Raw genomic sequence first — 19,403 nt, 5'->3', positions numbered from 1 at the left:
CCCTGAAGAGTTTGTATTGGAAAGGAGAATGAGAAGATACAATATTGGTAGGACTTCCCAGGGCAAAAAAGGATGTTTCAGCAGCTGTCAGGGAGCAGGTCACCTCTGGGTGAAGACTGATGGACGAAAGGGCTAAACGTGATTGTTTAGGTGCCTCTTCACAACTGGACACAGGAGTGATCGACGCCTTTTGCAATTCTGTTACATCCCTCATTGTATGTGGAGGGGATCTTTAAAATGGACAGTTGGTTGAATCTGTATGTTATCTATCATGCTATCACTATTGATTTTCTAACATTGATTTTCCTTGGTAGGGTCCCAGAATGTATTTTGGAATAGTGGTTTCCCACCATGGCTTTACGATCAGGTCTGTCTGTACTGGGGGCAGGCAGATTTTAATCACTCCCACTTGCTAAATTCACACAACGTGTGAACAATTGCTTGTGCCGCCAATATTGTTTTCCTTTATATTCTTTCCAAACTTTTCAAAATCTACTGTGAAACATCAGGACTGGGAAATTCCTCGTGTCTCTTGTCTTGCTCTCAGGAGGCAGGGACATGCCCCGGCCTTGCTGCTTCGGACAGGATGCCAGAGTTAGTGACGTGGGCTTGGCTCCCTCACAGGCCGGAGCTCCTGGCACACAGCAGTGACCGCAGCGCCCATTCAGGGAGGCGGTGCTGTCCCCCTTCCCTGGTGGGCAGTGCATAGTGCTTTGCATGGCGTTGCCACAACTTCTGTTTTATCTTTCCTTGGTCGAATCCATTTTCTTGCTTCTTGAAAATTTAAATTAATTTTAAAAAGCATTTTAAAATATTATGCAATGCTATGAGTTCATTTAGAAAAACTAGAATATATAATTAAGCAAAATAAAAAGACAGACAGGGAGGCAGACAAAGAAATAAATGAATTAAGATCATTTATTTGTTTCGATGAATCACGATCTCACCATGATGGTGTGATCACTGTAAGCATCTTGTTATATTTCCAAACATTTATTTTATGTTTTCCAAAAATAAAATGATACCATGCCTAATGTTGTAACTTGATTTTCTCACTAAGCAATACAGTATCAACATATTTCCATGTCAGTATATCTGTATTCATAATAACACTTCTAAAGGCTGTATCACATACGGATATATTATAGTTTATCAATCCACGGGATCTAAAATCAGAAATATCTTTTATTCTATAATCGTTTAAAATAGCTAACAGCCGATAGAATATACAAGCACACACGTACTAACTTAAATATAAAGCAATGCACATTTAATTTATGTATAAGTATAGTATATGTTTGTGTAACTATTAATATGTGTATAAATGTTAATGTGTGCCTGAATATATTGATATGTGTGCATATACATATGTGTGCATGTCTGTGTGTTATAACTTCGTCATTCTTGTAAGCTAGCAGGCAGAAAGGTGGATTTTGCCAGCACGGCATGAAGGAGAAATGTTCCCTGGATTCTACTTCTACATTTTCTTAGGAAGCCGTGTATTCCTGGGTCAGTGATGTAACTCTCTATGCATCCACTTTCTTACAAGGATACTGTGACCAGAAAATTATGTCCACAAAATTCAGAGCGACTATGAGATCACATGCTCCTTAAAACAAAGTTTAAAAAATCAAAGGAATATATACAAAGAAAGATGATTTGGGATATGTTTTAGATAAAGTGTGCTTACATAACACTGCAATTTTAAGGATGCAGAAGAATTGTGGTAAGGGTTTTCAGACACCAGAAACTGTTTCTTTTCATAATAGTGGCGTATTCTGTGCTTGAAGTTCTAACAATGTGCCTGCTGACCCTGAGTGAAGGATGATTTTAAGGGGTAAAACAGGGGAGTGAGCTAGAAGCAGCTGACCTGGAGGAAGAGTTCGGGTAATTCATGACTGAGTGCTGAGGACTGTGTGTGCATTTCTCAAGCGATAGTGTGAGAAGGGGCCCCTGGGATGAGCTGAACTTTCGGTTAGATTTGAGGATTTTCCTGAAAAGTCGTTATATGAAGATTTATTGTCCCTCTGGAGCAAGTTCTTTTAAGGGCCAAAGGCCCAGCTGTGTCTGCAGATAAGCTGACTGATCAACTGCTCTGTTCCAGATGGGGACCACATGGTGCTGCTGTGTTCAGTCTCCCAGACAGCATATTTTGAGAACATTTCAAAAGGAAACTATGCAGTGGAAATGTAAAAAAAATGATTAATTTTTAAAGGAGCCAGAATTTAGGAGAATCTATTTTAAACAGCGTCTTCCAAAAAGACGCGAGGAAAGGACATGCTGTAGTCTCAGGTGTCCCTTCAGAATCAGGAGGACAGCTTCTACGTAGATGCCGTAGCCACTTTGCGCCTCAGGCAAACCACCCACCTACCCTGGGCCGCCTGCCTCATCTGTTGAACAGGGCTGTGAATGCGAGATGGGGCTCATTAACAGCACATTAACCACTGTTTTAATACTTTGAAGCTTGTGAAACTTACAGTGAAATATGCATTTCATCTTTTACTGGAAAATAATGATTTTTGGAGTAGCAGCTTTAAAGTTGTTTTTAAATTTGTTTAAAGAAATTTGTGGTGAAATACACATCACATGAAATTTCCCATGTTAACCATATTTTAAGGGGGCAGTGTGGTGGCATTCAGTAAATTCACATTATTGTGCAAGCATCTCTAGAATGCTTCATCGTATTGAAACTCTGCACTCAGTAACTTTCCATTCTCCTTCCCCCCTCCCCCGGCAACTGCCATTCTACTTTTTGTATTATGAGTTTGACTACTTCAGGTAGTTCCTATAAGTGGAATCCCACAGTATTTGTCCTTTTGTGTCGGGCTTATTTCGCTAGGCATAATGTCTTCAGGTTTCATTCACGATTTAGCCTGTGTCAAAGTTTCCTTACTTTTTAAGGCTGAATAATATTCCATTGTGTGTTTACGCATTCACATCTGTTGGGTGGAGTGAACCTTTTGGCTATTGTGAATAATGCTGCTATGAACCTGGGGAATCTCTTTCCTTTCAGCATTTTTTTTTGATTTTAATTTAGAAGTGGAATTACTGGATCACATGATAATGCTGTTTTTAATTCTTTGAGTTGTCACACTGTTTTCCCTACTGGCTGCTCCATTTTACCGTCCCACCAACTGTACACAGGGGTTCTGACTTTTCTGCATGCTCACCAGCATGTGCTACTTTTTTTTTTGATAGTAGCCACTCTAACAGGTGTGTGGTTGTATCTCTTTGTGGTCTTGCTTTGCATTTCCTTAATGGTTGCTGACCTTAAACATGTTTTCATGTGTATTTTGGTAATTTGTAGGTCTTCCTTCGAGAAATGTCTTTTTCCACTTTCGAATCAAGATGTTTGTTTTGTTGAGGTTGAATATTATTGTAATAGCACTTAGGAAACTCAGTTCAAAGAGATAGGAATGTTCCTAAAGTATGGGAAGATTTAATATCCATTGTGTGATGGCAAGCTTATATGTGATACTAACTCACTGTGATTTTTAAGGGAACTAACCTTATTCTTGCTTTCTCCTTAACTTTTAATATTGAAAGCAAATGTACCAGATTTTTACTTTTCTTAAATGAGGCTCCTTTATTTACTCTTTCTCACTCCTGCCCCAACCATGGATGGTAGAGGAAATTTATTAAGTAAAAAGAGATGTAATTGTTCCTTAATAGTGAGATTTATTCAACTTCCTTCTTATTCATTTAAAACTTTTCTTCCTATTTAGTGCTTTCTTCCTTTTTTTTTTTTTTTTGACCATGCTGTTGAAGAGACCAGCCCTGTGTTGGTGCAAATTATCTGCAGGGTTTTAAGGTTCTGAAAGGACAGGTGGGAGATGAAGTTGAACAAGGTCAGACTCTTAGTGGTCTGCGTGCTAAGGATTTTACATTACAGGCAACAATTACACAAGATTCTTTTACACTGTGAGGTTTCCTTCTTAATTTTTTTGAAAATGATATTTCAGAAGGAAATGATTCTCTTTGTATGTCAGACTCCCAGAAAGTTCACAAGTAATGATTTCATTTAAAATGTGACTCCATAGGCAGAGAATGGATGAATGGAAGAATGGAAGAATGAATGGCGAGCTAGGAGAACTGATTTACAAATCATAGAACATAGGGTACCAGTTACTTCTTAGTCATCACTTAAACATGACCTAATGTGCCAGTGAAGTAGTCATCCTTGAGTAATTTTTAGGAGGAAATAATGAAGAGGGCGTATGGTGCCAAGCAGCTGGGCTATACACGTTCTTGGAGAAGAAGGGCATTTTGGTTCAGGTTTCCCAGAAGCAGGCCCTGAAAAGAGAATTTGGGCACCAGTAGTTTATTTCGGAAGTGATACCAGAAATATTTGGAAAGGGAATGGGGAAGTGAAAAAGGGTAGAAAATTAGCTAAGAAACCTCTACTTAGCAAACAAATTTTGACTGTGGGTAACTGGAGCTTAACTCTGCTGGGCGACTCGCAGAGCCTGCAAGACACATGCACCTCAGTTTTCCTTCCATGGGGCGGGGGACCCAGGGCGTGTGCACACTGGGTCCTATGGTCTTTGCTGGAGGACTTGTCCCGGGAGCAATGACTCTCAGCACAGGTGGAGAAATGGGACATGGCAGCCAGGGCCGCACCCCGCCAAACCCCCACTAAGAGATGCAGGTGCTGTCCGTGGGAAGTCTGGCCAGTGTGCCCTGGGCAGTCAGTTCAAGGGGATGTAGTGGGGCCGCCAGCAGCACCTGCCACAGGTATCTGCATCCCTCGGACCCTTTGCTCTCCCCCTAGTTGGAGCCTCAGCATCCTCAGCACCATCATAGTTATCACCATCAACGTTTTCACTCCTTTTTTATAATCAATGCCAGAAATCTGTGCATTCCGTGGCAAATTGGGCCTTTCTATTTATTTGTCAAAAACATTTGCCAAGTGTTGTCTATGTAGAATTTTTGTTTCTAGGCATTTGTGAGAACAAAGTATGAGTATCTTTTGGTCAAAATCTCATTCTAGTCACAGGGTAAGGTTAGATAAAACCAAATGCAACAATACTTTAACAAAAACATACCCTAAGTGATGTATGAAGATAGAGTGAGCTTGCTAGCATCTTTGTTCTCCAAAGAATTTAAAATACTTCTTCCAGTGACTAGCCTGCGGCAAAGAAGACAGGCAAGGCGGAGACACACAAGCAGCTATTCAGAGGGCTCAGCTGACAAGGGCTTAACAACATGCTATTTCACTTTTGTCTTTCTGGGATATCCCTTCTCTGTTGTTTTCATTCCTTTGTCCAGTTCTTATCAGATAATGAAATAGTATGGTCTTAATTTTTTATGCAATTTAAGAGTACCATATGCACTACGTGTATGTTAAATCTGGTTAGCTGGAGATGCCGGTTATAGCTGCTTTCCCACTGTGTGGATGCTGGGTGGACTTGGTATCGAGTGTCTCAATGCAAGTCACCTACTGTGCAGATCCATCCATCGATGACCGCAAATTCTCTTCTGTTTTAGCTCCTAGTGTGACTGAAGAAATTTTTCTCTCATTTTATTTAAAACTTTATTTATTTATTTTTAGAGAGAGGGGCAGGGAGGGAGAAGGAGAGGGAGAGAAACAGCAATGTGAGAGAGACCCATTGAGCTGTTGCCCTGACTGGGACTGAACCCACAGCCCAGGCATGGGCCCTGCCTGGAATCAAACCGGTGACCACTCACTTTGCTGGACGATGCCCAACCAACTGAACCATGTCAGTCAGGGCAAAGCAGTTTTTCAAGGTCATGCCTGGAATTATTGAACTGATTTCTGGGTTCAGGTCTGAGTTATGTCACTTTAATAATGCCACATAACTTTCTCTTTTTATAATGCCAGTCTAGTTTGGTGTCTGGTTTAGAAACCAATCATTTTGCAAATTCTGGCCCTTGGATATGATTGATTTCCTCTAAAGGCTAAGATAGTTCCTCAGTGGGGTATACTTAGTTTTCAACAAACATGAACTATTATTAGATGTTAGTTGAGATTATTATATTTCTTGAAAAGACTTCAGGCATTCTCACTGCCAGGTCTGCTTCTGATACTAGAAGAAAAAACAAAACAAAAAACCATTTTTTCTTGGTTCCTCTGCAGTGCTTGTCACAGCCCAGCACTTCCTGGCTCAGCTCTCCACCTGCTGGCACAGCGGTGCTGGCAGAATGCAGGTGGCCTTGGTGTGGAATCTTCCTTTCCTTCTCTGAAAGGAAGAGGGCTGGCCAGAGCAGAGCAGTGCTGTGGATTCATATGGGGAGGAGGAAGGAACTTTAGATCAAATGAAAAAATTTGTTTGTGGGGGGGAAGTGGGCAAAAACTGATTAAAACAATGTAAAAAAAAATAACAATGTCACTTCTAAAAGTCCTTAGACCCTATTCCACCAACTATCCACAGTCAAAATTCTGTGCTCTATGGTCCCTGGGAGTCCTTGCTACTTGTGTGGGGTTATGTCATCAGGCTTACATTCTGTGTGTTCATTGGTTTCTATTTGTTTTTCAATTTTAGGAATTGCTTCTTTTCTGGCTTGTTTTTGTTTTATTCTTATATCATTTACCCCGGCCCCCAAATCAACACTACATAACACGTTATAACTATACAAGTTATAACCGGATAACAAATGCTTTCATTTGTATTCCTCCACCCTCTTTTCTTCTTCCTTTTCTGTTTTTGTTTTATTTTTCCATTGAGTCTTTTCGTAGATACAGACAAGTGTGGATACTGAGGCATATCCTAGTTCTTTTTTCTTACACAAAATCAGCATACTATATCTATTGTACTTTGCCTTACTTTTCCCTTTACCATGTCCTAGAGGTTGCTCTACATGTATACGTGCCATTTTTTATAGTCACCCCTAGCATGCGGATGCCGCAGTTTATTTGACAGGCCCCGGATGACAGGCATTTGGATTCTTCACCGTCTTTTTCTGTCGCACATAAGATTGCAATGCACACGTCGTTACACATCATTCTATTCAGGGCAAGTCCTAGAAGGGGGATTCCTTGTGGGGTCAAAGGGCACATGCGTTTTTGCTAGTCACTGCCCGGTGTCCTTCCATCGCGTTCCGTTCTGCGTTCCCGCCAGCGGTGTCTGACACTGTTTCTCTGTAGAGCTGGAACTTTCACAATTGATTTGACACTTTCTCTTCTTTCATCTCAGTTTACTTTAGGCGTGTATTTTACAGACTCTAACTCAGATTTCTCCAGTGGTGACGAGTCTGTGTGTACCATTAGAATTTAGTGACAGCGGGTCTAAGGTGACAGGAGGGTGGGCAGTTGTGCTCAGAGTTCAGACTGGCCTGACATCAGCAGGACCACGGATCTCTTTGGAGAAACGGAGTTTGCAGCTTCTCCTGATTCTAATACTCACTGGGTCGCCTCACTTATGTTTTATTTAAAGTCATTCCAAAAATGTCAAATTCATATTTATACATAAACACAAAAGCATGTTACAGAAAATCTATATTCTGTTTATAAAACCATTTTCCCCTCCAATTGAAGATTTCATTTAAAGACCTGTTATTTGTTTAATCACAGGTTTTGAGGGGGAACTCTATGGTGAAAACCCTTATAGACTGTAAGGTGCCTCTTGATTTCAGAGTTGTTAAAGTATAAAAATTGAGGCTTCTTTGAATCAAGGAAATATGGTTTCATGGAGAATAGAGAGATAATTATACTTTTCATTTTAAACGATGAACTGCATAATAATTTCTGCTGTTATTCTTCATTTGTTGCTGGTTTAGTTTTCTCTGACTTAGCCTTTGAAACATATACACCACTGTTATTTTTCTAGGTCTGCCCTTCTACCTCTCTGACTTAAACTAATTTTGTCTGTTTTGCAAGGTACTTGTAGCGTGAAAAGCCAGACTTGGTCGATGTCAATGAACACTTATTTTTGTATTCAAATATTCAAATTTGATGACTCATGTTAAGCAATTTAAAAAATAGGTCTGAAGTGTGGCAAACTCCATATAAAATACTTTTGCCTCTAAAATGCCTCTAGCATAGCCTGCACTTGAAGCCATAATTAGGCTTAAACCATAGACCGTAAGATACATTAAACCAAGTTTGCATCTCACATTTGAATGAATCACTTTGAGTTGTAAGCAGGACCACCAGAGACCTCCCATTTTCCCTTCTTTCAGGTCTTACTGGTAGCCAAAGGGGAGGGATTTCACCCATAGCTTTTTACTCCCTCAAATTTCCTGCATCTCGTGTTTCAAAAACATTTATTGAAATGTATTTTTTATATCATAAAATTCACCTTATTTAAATTTATAATTCAATATTTTTTGCTAAATTTACTGAGTGATGACACCCCCGTAATGAATCAGTTTTAAATTATTTTCATTATGTCAATAAAATCCTCCATGCCCATTTACAGTTCATCTCCATCCCCAACCCCAGCTCCAGGCAACCGCCATTCTTTTTGTCTCCACGGCTTTGCCCTTTCTCTACATTTCACGTAAAAGAATTACAGGGTTCTTGTATCCGACTTTCACTTAGCATAATATCTTCAAGGTTCATTCATGTTTTTAGCATGTTTTTAGGATATGTTTTTATTGATTTGAGAGAGAAAGAGAGAGAAATATCAGTGTGAGAAACATTGATCGGTGTTTTTCCTGTATCTGCCCTGACCAGGGATCGAACTTGCAACCTAGGTGTGTGACCTGACCGGGAATCAAACCTGCAGTCTTTTGGTGTGTGGGGTGACACTCTAACCAACTGGGCCACTCGGCCAGGGCAACAGGGGAAACGTTTTAAAGAAGGTCACACCTAGGTTGATTGCTGGAGACGAGTCTAGGAAAGCAAGGGCGGAGGGGTATTATAAGCCCAGGGGCAGAAGGCAACCCCTTTATATGATCAACTTTACTAAATTCCATAGCAGTTATTGCCTATAACTATGTAATTTACGTGCTTATAGGTTGAATTGTTGTCTCTTTTCCCCTTGAGAGTAAAGATCTCTCTCTGTTTTGTTCACTAATCGATTCCAAATATCTCACACAGTGCCCGACACAAAGAAGCTGCTCAAATATATATGTCGAATGAATGCACGTGTGACCCTACCAGTTTTGATAAAAACATGCATTTGGCGCTGTCTAGTGACAGCAAGTGCAGGGGAGACCCCACTGGGACAAACAAAATCAGCGTGGGAGGAGTGGGTGAACTGGTTGGTGAGGAGGAACACCTTTGATATTATAAAACGTCATACCCCAAAGTGACAAGCCTGTCTCGCTTCGGAGTTAAGACTAGACTTGGTAAGACAAGTGTCCTCAGCAGCCAAAGGGTGGTTTGATACCTCTGGCAAGAAAGCAAATTTTTAAAATAAGTTCAGAGTACAGAGGGATGTTTGCAGGTACCAATGTAGAACTTTCACGTAATGTCTCAGAAAGTTAAGAATTCTTGAAGAGGAAGGGTATCATTTGAGAACACTGTTTTGGTTAATGTTACAAGGAATGAGGGATTTGACAGGAGTAAGAGGAGGGGAAGGAGGAGGAAGAGGAGAAAACTGTCATTCCTTTAGGATTTGCCTCTCGCGATTATCATTTTTCGAGGCAGTGTTTTTTCAAGTCAGATAAGCAAGGGCAATTTTTGACACAGTTCTCTTGATTTTGAGCATATCTTGAATGTCTTCTAAACAGTGGAAAATGCCTTTGCTCTTAAAGAAACGCTTTACTGGGGAAACACAAAGGCATCTTTCGCTCAGATTTATTTAGGGTCTCAGGTGAGGGCATCTCAGCCATTCAGTAATGCAGAAAATCAATCCACCCAAATGAAGATTTACAATGACTTATTTTAAGTAATAACAAATATTAGTAAAGGCATATGTTTATTTCATTTTTGTTGATTGATTTTTTTATTGTTATTGTTTGAGATGGGCTTTTTGAGATGAAAATAAATTGTCTAGAGACAAATAATGCAATCCATTGGATATCAATTCTAATTCAGCTGAATGGAAGTATTTTCAGTGTTTTAGTTTCTTTGTTAATTTTGGCTGAGTAAGGAGCAGGGATATTGGAGGAAATGAAATTGCATAATTAAGCAGGACTTGATAATGAAGGGCCTTTTATACTCTGCTAAGGCATGTAGACTTCATCCAAGGGCAATTGGGAACCAGGCGGGATTTTAATGAAAAAAGTGACGTGAAGAACATTCGTGAAGCTTTGCTATTGCTGTGCTGTTGCGGCGATAACTGGAGGGAAGGACAGAACTAGGGGGAGGTAGAGACAGTATAGGAGGCTTTTCAGTACTTCAGGCGAGGTTAGTGGTGATCTGAAGGAAGTGGTGGGGAATAGGTGTACTGAAGGGCGGAGACAGCGGCGGTGATACAATTTGCACAGGGGCTGAGAAGGAAATGGAAGAGGCAAAGACGTCTCTCATATTTCTCTTTTGACAACTGCGTAGAAGTAGTGTCATTGATGGAAGTAGCGAACACAGGAGAAAGAGGAACAGGCATTGTACCAAGTAAGATGAGGAGTTTGGTTTTGGGTTTGTCATTCTTAGGGACTATCTCAGTCAGCTCAGGCTGCTACAACAAAATATCAACAAGCATTTATTGGTTCTGAAGGCAGGCAAGTCCAAGATCAAAGTGCGGGCGGATTCTGTGTCTGGTGAGGGCTCTCTTTCTGGTTTGCAAACAGTTGCCTTTCTCTGTATCTTCACACAGAGGTAAGAGAGGGGCTCTGGACTCTGGGCTTCTCTTATAAAGGCATTAATCTCACACTGACTGGTGTGACTCAGTGGGTTGGGCATCGTCCTGTAAACCAAAAGGTGGCTGGTTTGATTCCTGGTCAGGACACATGCCTGTATTGTGGGACAGGTCCCTGATTAGGGGCATGAGAGAGGCAACTGATTGATGTTTCTCTCTCACATCAGTGTTTCCCTCTCTTTCTCTCTAAAATGGGTAAATAAATGAATAAAATCTTAAAAAAAAAGAGCACTAATATCTTCATGGGACTCTACCCTCATGACCTCATCTAAACCTAGTTACTTTCCAAAGGCTACACTTCCAAATACCATCACACTAGGCATATGTTGAATCCCTTTTCAACATATGAATTTGGGGGGACACATTCTGTTCATAGTGGGGAACCCATGGAATACCCATGTGGCTAGATACACGAGGCAGCTGGACCCTTGAGACAGGATCTCTGGGTTGAATCCCAGTTTGAAGTATAGCTTTTGGATGTGTGTATACAGTGGTGATACATGCAGCCACGGGAGTGTGTATGATCCCCCACAAAGAGTATTGGAATGAAAAGGGAATGGGTTCATGGTCAGAAATCTGGAAACATTGACATTTAAGAAATGGACAGAAGGAAAAGACCCATAGAAAGAAAGCAAGGAGTAGTTTGCGGGGAAGAGGAGCAGCAGAAATGTCAAAAAAGCAGGGCATGAGGCATTTCAAGGTGGAGGGGGTAGGCTATAGTATCAGTTATGAGTTCAGTTAAGTGAGGGCTCGTCCAGGTAGATGGGATTTAGCAACACGGATGTCACTGGGCTCCTGGTAACTACCCACCTCTGTGGGATGATGGACATAGAGGTGAATGGATGGAGGAAGTAGAAACAAATGGTGAATGTAAATTATTTTATTTTTTATTCTAACACACGTATAGAAATTTATCTAAAAGTACCTCAGCCTCACATAGGTTTTATTTTCCTAAAATGCTATTTACACAAGATTAAGGGTTTTGAAGGGAGCAGTGCAGTGCCATTTAGTATGCTCTCAATGTTGTACAACTGTCACCTCCATCCAGTTCCAAGATATTTCCATCACACAAAAAAGAAAACCTATGTGCCTTAAGCCATAGCTCCCCATTTCCTACTCCCCCCTCCCCCGCCCCAAGTGTCTGGCAAGCAGTAATCTATGTTGTCTCCCTATGGATTTACCTACTCTGGATATTTCGTATCAATGAAATCATGCAATGTGTGACATTTTATTTCTGGCTTCTTTCACTTTGCATAATGCTCTCAAGGTTTATCCACATTATAACATGTAGTTCTTCGTTTGTTTTTATGGCTGAATGATATTCTATTGAATGGATATACCACAATGTGTTTACCTCTTCTTCTGTTGATGGCCATTTGGACTCTTTCCACCCTTTGGCTATTGCAAGTAATGCTGCTGTACTTGTGTGTGTCCATGTACTTATTTGAGTACATGTTTTTCACTTTCTTGGGTATAAGGGTGGAATTGCTGGAGCCTCACACAGCTTTTTGAAACTATACTTTTATATACTGTTTATTGAGAATCCATAGGAAGCACTGTGCATTGTAGAAAACGTTAATTCGCCCAGTCTATGTTCTTTAAGGAATTCTCATTGTCTTTGAGATGGGTTGGTGAAACTACCATCGAGCCATTAATAAAGAGTCCGTCAAGAAATAGAGAAGTTGAATTAAAAAATGCATATATATTATAAAAGTATATGTATACAATTTTAAGGAAGTACCCTTTATTTTCACCTATTTATTTTTTTTAATTTATGTTCCAACGACAATTACAGCTGGCATACAATAGCGTATTAGTTTCAGGTGTACAACATAGTGATTCAACATTTGCATAACTTACGATAAATCTAGTGCCCATCTAGGAAGTGCCCTTTAGAATTGAATTTTGAGTCTTATAAGAAGAAAGCATTTCAAGTGACATGCTTTGGGCAAACTGACTCATGAGGCTGGGAAACTAGAAGACAGGCATAAGGTTGGATGTTGCAGTTGAATTTTTCTGAAGAACAAAGTTGTGCAAGTTGCGCTCCAGTGGGCAGTAAGGGAAAGAGACAGGAGATGATGTGAAGTAGGAGCACCGATGGTGCTAACTTAACATTTAGCTGAGTTTTAAATTAAGATTGTTTTTTCAAAATCATTGTTTGCTTACCTCCCAATAACCACTGACTGATTTATGTTCATTCTTGTGGTCTGTACGTCTCCACTCAGACACCAGTGTAGATGGTAGAAGATTTAAGTTTTATTTGTCATAAACAATCTAGCTTCTTTGTGGTTCAGTTAAATTTTATCCATATAGTAAAGATTCACAAATTCTGTTTTAAAGTGGCATTTTTGTCTCAAAAATGTCATTTTCTTCTGCAGTCTTTCCTTTGTAGAAAGAACTCCTAGGAATCAAATATGGAACTGAGATTTTCCCAGATAAGATTCTGTGATTTATTCCTGAAGGAACGCCCTACAGTCTTGGGAGAGGAAATAATGATAGTTGGGTATCTGTTAAGTGTTTTATTTGCCTGAACTCATTTAAGTCTTATAACTACCAGTAAGTGGTTGATCCTTAATATTAACCTTGATTTAGTAACTCCAAAGTCAAGCCTCTGTCCACTATATATAAGAGTGCTAATTGGGCCCTGTCTTCTGTGCTGTGGCTTACTAGAGTACTAGGATGAGAATGATGCTGCAGATGCCTGTAGGCTGAGCAGGAAGCAGAGCTGCGATGGGTTAGGAAGAGAGGAAGGAGCAGGGAAGGCCCTCTGGGTGCCCAACATTGGCCATCCCTAAGCTGTGCCATGTTACTGCTCATGGAAAGATTCTAGATGACTTTATAGGCGAATATTAAATCCCTTAATAAAATGTGTATCTGGTCTAAGTCTTCTTGTTCATTCCATTTATGCTGTCTTATTCAATGTATATAATCTCAGTAAACTAACCGTCAGGCCTAATGCATTTATTCATATATGTGGTATGCATGTGTTTCAGGCAGAAAAAGCTGATGGATTTGTCAAACTGTCGGATTTCACTGTGGAGAAAGCATCTGAATGCAAAAAAAAGCAGTAAGTTCTCATAGTTTCCCACAAAACTCTGAGCTGGGATAATGTCTCTTCATGAAGTCCCCTGAGTGATGCAGAGATTTGGAAGTTCATGAAGGTGACCCTCAATGTCTGAGAACTCTGAGCTCTATGGACTGGCATTTTACACCACGATAGAAGCTTTTTACCTCTTGTTTTCAGGAATCCCGTTTTGTGGAGCAGATGGATTGTAAAGCCCCGTGGAGCCTTGGCATGGCCTGTCGTTGATGACTGTGTCTGTGATAGAATTAACCATGAGCTCCTTCCAGAATTGGCAGGGAGGTCAGATGTCAAGGTTTTGTCCATGTGAAGAGAATGACTAGTTAAGTAGATTTCTCCAGAGCTGTCTATACAATGGCAAAACCAGCTACTTTTTCTTAGTTTACAGAATGACCAGTAGCACCACTGAAATTCAATTCTCCTGAGATGTCTTAGACTTGGGGATTACACCCTGATTTAATTTAAGTTCAAAAGATTGGAGAATGAGCAGGAACCAAAAAAGTCACCAGCCATGGCCCTCATGTTATGGAGAAGAGAACAGCCTAGAACTCATGGGAAGGCTGGCTCTAGAGCAGCTCTCCAGACTCCCAGTCAAGTGGTCTTGATAGCAGCCCGCTGCATTTTGCATGTGTCCGCTTCACCTTTTTCTTATTCTTCCTTATCCGTTTGACATCTTTTCCTGTTTTGTTGGAAAGGAGCATTTCCTGTTGGTCTATGTTACTAGTAGGAGGAGTTGATTACTTTATTTCTAAAACAATGAGTAAACTGGTGCTAATTTTAAGTCTTTGCCTCTCTGGTATAGCTGCTCACGTGTTCAATGACACATGACTTTGTGATGATTCTTGTGGTTTTGACCAAATATTTCTCAGTATCCTTGCCCATAGTGTAGGACTTCTGGTCTGAATGGTAAAGGGGGAAACACTTTATTATTTGCTATATTTAATGTTTTATACTTTGATTTTAAATTACGAGTTTGCCTTATATTGTTTTCTTTACTAGGGGGTGGTTGGATAAGGTTTTAGATGGGTTATAACATTTTGGAAATTCTGTACTTGATTATTTTTCTGTAAATAAGTTCTGTATATATTTGATAGAATTAATACTTGAGGGAGTTTAAGTATTTGAAGTGACACTCTAACTTTTAATTTATTGTCTCTTATAGAAATATAGTTAGTAAGTGAAAATGAATGAATATACCCGTGTGTTTTAAATAGAGACTATTGATCAGCCAACACTCAGTCTTGATCTGGATGTTCTGACATGATAAATTAACCCTCTGTTTTTTAAGTGAAATAGAGATTAGACAATAGGTATTGCATGTGACTAAATTAGTTTTTGTAAATTTACAAAGGGAGTGGGTGACCTTACCATACTTATATTTGACTGATTTAATTTCAAACCCATTCATGATCACACACACTGATTTTGCATGTGTCTGTGCTTTTTCCCCTTCAAGTGCTTTTAAGATCAGCCATCCGCAGATCAAGACCTTTTATTTCGCAGCTGAGAACATGCAGGAAATGAACGTGTAAGTAGAGGAAATCGCTAAATCCAATCTTTATGGGAAAAGACTTACTTTGGTTAGGAGTTTGAATTTCACACATATGTTCATATCAATTATTGTTTTATTTCTTCTGCTTTAAGTATTCATCTCTTTAGCAGCTATAAAGTCTTCTTGCTTTCTTCTTTAGTGTTGGGAAGCAGTTTGGAGGACCGTATCAAAATGGGTATTTTAAGAAGTAATGAGATTCTTCTGAGAGGAATACTAAATTGAGAAAGGAAAAGACAAAAGTCATTGTAAGAAAATGTTAAAAGAAAGGCCTGAAAATGTTATGTAACTGATCTCGCAGCTTTCAGAATTCTGATTTTTATAGCATTTCGTATGTGCTGAGTGGTTATCACGATGATTCATGTGTTTATTACCTCTCCATGTTCAATCCCAAATATCTTGCAGAACATTCTTGCTCAAAGAGTATCTAACTAAAAATTTGATGTCCCTAAATTTCTGTTTTCTGTTTACTCTGTTTAAATAAGTGGAATATATGCATGGAGTACTACTTGCCCCACTCCAGCCCCTGCTGGTTTAGCTCACGATGTGGTCACAATGGCTATTATTTGAATGAGGCCATATAAGGGGTGCTTGAGCTTTCGGAAGGCATTCTATTTAACTGAAGCTCTATTTTCAGAATTCTTAGTGTCTCTCATTCATGTACACTACTAATTAAAATATATCTATGGAACACCTACTCTGGGTCCCATTGTAGCAGATCCTAGGCGATAGAAATAAAGCATACAGATATAATTCCTCCATTCATAGAGTTTATGGCTTAGTGTATTTTATTTATTTACACATAATGATTTTCTTCTCTATCCGCCCTTCATAACTTCTCTTTGCCCTCTTGCTCTAGAAACTTAAAGAGCGAAGAAGCTGCTTTTCACCAAACATGCATGAGCATACATGTGCACACACACACACACACAACTTGCAGGATACCCCATCGCAAGCCTGGTCTAACTAGAAGCATTCTCATCTGTTCCCTACACCTATCTCCCCAGCACACCCCTTCATAAGAGGGCAGAATGGCTCTTTTTTAAAAAAGTATATTTATTGATTATGCTATTACAGTTGTCCCATTTCCCCCCCTTCACTCCATCCTGCCCACCCCCTCCCTCCCACATTCCACCCTATAGTTCATGTCCATGGGTCATACATATAAGTTCTTTGGCTTCTACATTTTCTATACTATTCTTACCCTCCCCCTGTCTATTTTCTACCTACCATTTATGTTGATTGAGAAACCCAGTGTTGGAAATAACAAGGCAAGGAATTGACAATGGAGTCTTTCACACATGTCTTTTATTTAATTGGACAAAAAAATTGTTTCTTCCCTCTTTCTGATTTTAGCTTTTCCTGCCGGTTTTCTTAAGCATCTGAAAAAAAAAAGAGCAGATACACAAAAGGAGAAGATTTTAAAAACTTCATAGTCAAAGCTCTTTATTTTTTCCTTTTTATTTGCACTGGCAACTCTACATCCTATTGATTAAAGCCCTAGGTTTGTAAAGGGTGTGTGGAGGGCTTACGGTCTTGCTTAGCAGTATTTGGAGCCCTAACATAGTCTGGAGCTGAGCCACCAACTGACCCCAAATGGTCTCTGCTGCCTCCCCACCCCCTCCCCATAACCTCTTGCTGTCCTTGGCTTCTTTCACACAGCATCTTGTATCTCCAGGTTCCTTCCTGTCTACATCCTTCCTACCCATCCTGTGGCTTGTTCTTCAAAGTAGTTCTGTTCTCTCTGACAAGGGAAGGAGACCAAGTTTACCAGAGAAGCACTCAGTGCTCAGTGTTGTGTTGCCTGGTGAATTTCTCTTCCGGCGTAGCAAAGTACACTTGTAAACCAGTGCAAGTGTGAGGCCTTGGCAAGGTTATTAAAGCTGTTAGGTTTCAGGCAGATTTGTTCTCTAAATCACACACCAGCAGTTATTTCGCTTCCTGCTCACTCTCTTCTCTAGTTTGTGCTTACATTTCTGGTCCTTTTGTCTTCAGTTTTCATGTCTTCCCTTTGCTGAGTGAGAGCTAACACAAGTAGATTTGCATAAGTATTAGCTGTACTTAGGACATACACCCTCTGCCTGGTTGGCTGTTAAATCAAAGCCTTTCCTAGCTCTTAAAGCCCAGAACTCATTGCCTGACTATGCTGTGAAGATCTGTTAATTTTATTTGAAATTGTGTTAGTGTTTATGTTTCCAGAGTACAAACACGATATAAATTGAAATTTCAAAGGAAGCTGTCTGGACCCCAGAGTTTGAATGCCCTTTATAGTTGAATATTGTCCATCTGGCCACTCATAGATTAACAGCCCATTTTGTCTGTGCCCGAATGTATCATAATTTCTTTTATTTATAATATCAGTACTAAGTTTTATTATTCTGAAGACAGTTTTTCTCATAGCCAACCATGCGGAACCTCTTTGGGCCTTTAGGTTAACTTCTCCCTTCTTGCATGAGGTTGTACACATGACATTGAAAGGTTTGTTTAAAAAAAAAAAAAGAAAGAAAGAAAGAAAGATTTGTTCTGCTAGAGCAGCTGAAGAGCTTCCTTTCACACTGATGCGGCCTGTGAGAGCCAGTCCATACAGTATCTGGGTGTTTCTTCATGAGATGCAGAGATGCCAGGGATGGAGGGAGTGAGCGGCATTTGGAGAGACGGGTCCTGTTTGGGAAGTTCTCCTCCTTGGGAAACTGCATTTTTGGATGGTGACATTTCTCTCAGGGACGATGAAGGGAAAGGCAATTATGTTTAATATGAATGCTGTGCATTCTGAAGGGACCCTCGATTTACAAGGATGGGGCAAGCAGGTACGAAGACCGGTGGTAGCTGCCTTCCTCCCAGTGCTTGCGGGCAGCACGTTCTTGTGTTGTGCATCAGTTTCTTAACATAAGTGTTTCTCTAACACACACATTCACGTCAAGCCGATATGCAACAAACTCCCAGGAAACATCTGTCATCTTTTCTGTAAATATAAGTCGTTTGTGCATCCATCTATTTAGCCACAAATAGAAAGTTTTCTACTGCTTCCATGTTTTAAAAAATGTGCTTAGCAAAAGGAGGTACTCTAAGCCAGTAGGTTCTGGAAAGAAAACAGTCAAACAAGATTCTAATCAGTCACCAGTTTTTCACCGCAAGTAACTAATAGTGGCACTAAAAGGACATGTTTTTGGCTAAGGGCTGAGAGGAATCTGTTTTTTCTATTGTCCGTACTCTTCCATTTTGCTGTTTCTGTATTTTCATGTTCTGGAAGGAACTTAGAAATGCCTTTGCTTGTTTCAGGCATCCTCAATTTAAAACTGTTTTTGTCTTGATATGTTAAAAAAAAATTTGTCCATTTTATTTTTAGATGCTTTTTAGGGGCGAGGTTCAGCTTATATAATGGTGAAATTATGTATAAACTAAGAATTAGATTACTTCAGTATTTTAAAAATGAACCATTGATTTCATCATGCTTTGCCTGATCAAGTTTAAAAATGTACTTTTAAATATTTTTTTAGTTAAGTGACACATAAAACACATTCTTGTAAAAAAAAATCATATGAGACAGAAGAATGCAAAGGGAAAAGCTTCCCATACCCCCAGTTTCTCTCCCTGGGATTACCCACCTTTAACAGTTTGCTGTGTATGCTTTCTGATGCTTTCTTTGCGTAGCGATTTGTGCATATACACAGACATGTAGTTTTAAAAGTACATTGAATCGGGCTAACCATGTTGCGTTTTCTTGCTTTTTTTACTTAACAGTATGGTGGGATTTTTTTCACGGGCTACTGAGGCCACACTTATGTCTCTGTTTTCCTCGGGATGGACGATGATATTGTATTCATGTTTTGGGTTTTTTTTTGGCCATTGCAAGGCTTGTTGAATTGACATTTTTCCACATTTATTTGTGTAAATGAAGTTGCATTTATAATAGGATAGATATTTATCATTGGAAGTACTGGGCAAAAGGGACGGGTATTTACACTTTGAATAGCATTATTGAGTTGCCTGCTTAATATTGGCTGTATCAATTTTCATGTTCAACTCAACAAAGGACTAGCATATATTCCCCTAAATTCTAGAAATCAGA

The 19,403-nt window shown here is 39.7% G+C and overlaps 1 protein-coding gene across 13 annotated transcripts in view; it reads left to right on the top strand.

The window, feature by feature from the left end:
• The window catches only part of IPCEF1 (interaction protein for cytohesin exchange factors 1), a 152,009-nt gene that overhangs the window by 91,025 nt on the left and 41,581 nt on the right, over nt 1–19,403 (top strand). For all 13 annotated transcript variants that reach the window (XM_045188916.3, XM_045188917.3, XM_045188918.3 and 10 more), the window contains 2 exons: nt 13,697–13,770; nt 15,242–15,313. In XM_045188916.3, coding sequence (XP_045044851.2) covers nt 13,697–13,770; nt 15,242–15,313 — 146 coding nt within the window. The remainder of the gene's footprint in view (nt 1–13,696; nt 13,771–15,241; nt 15,314–19,403) is intronic.

This window comes from Desmodus rotundus, chromosome 11 (assembly GCF_022682495.2).
Source record: "Desmodus rotundus isolate HL8 chromosome 11, HLdesRot8A.1, whole genome shotgun sequence".
Classification (NCBI taxonomy): domain Eukaryota; kingdom Metazoa; phylum Chordata; class Mammalia; order Chiroptera; family Phyllostomidae; genus Desmodus; species Desmodus rotundus.
This window is presented reverse-complemented; position numbering and strand designations above follow the sequence as displayed.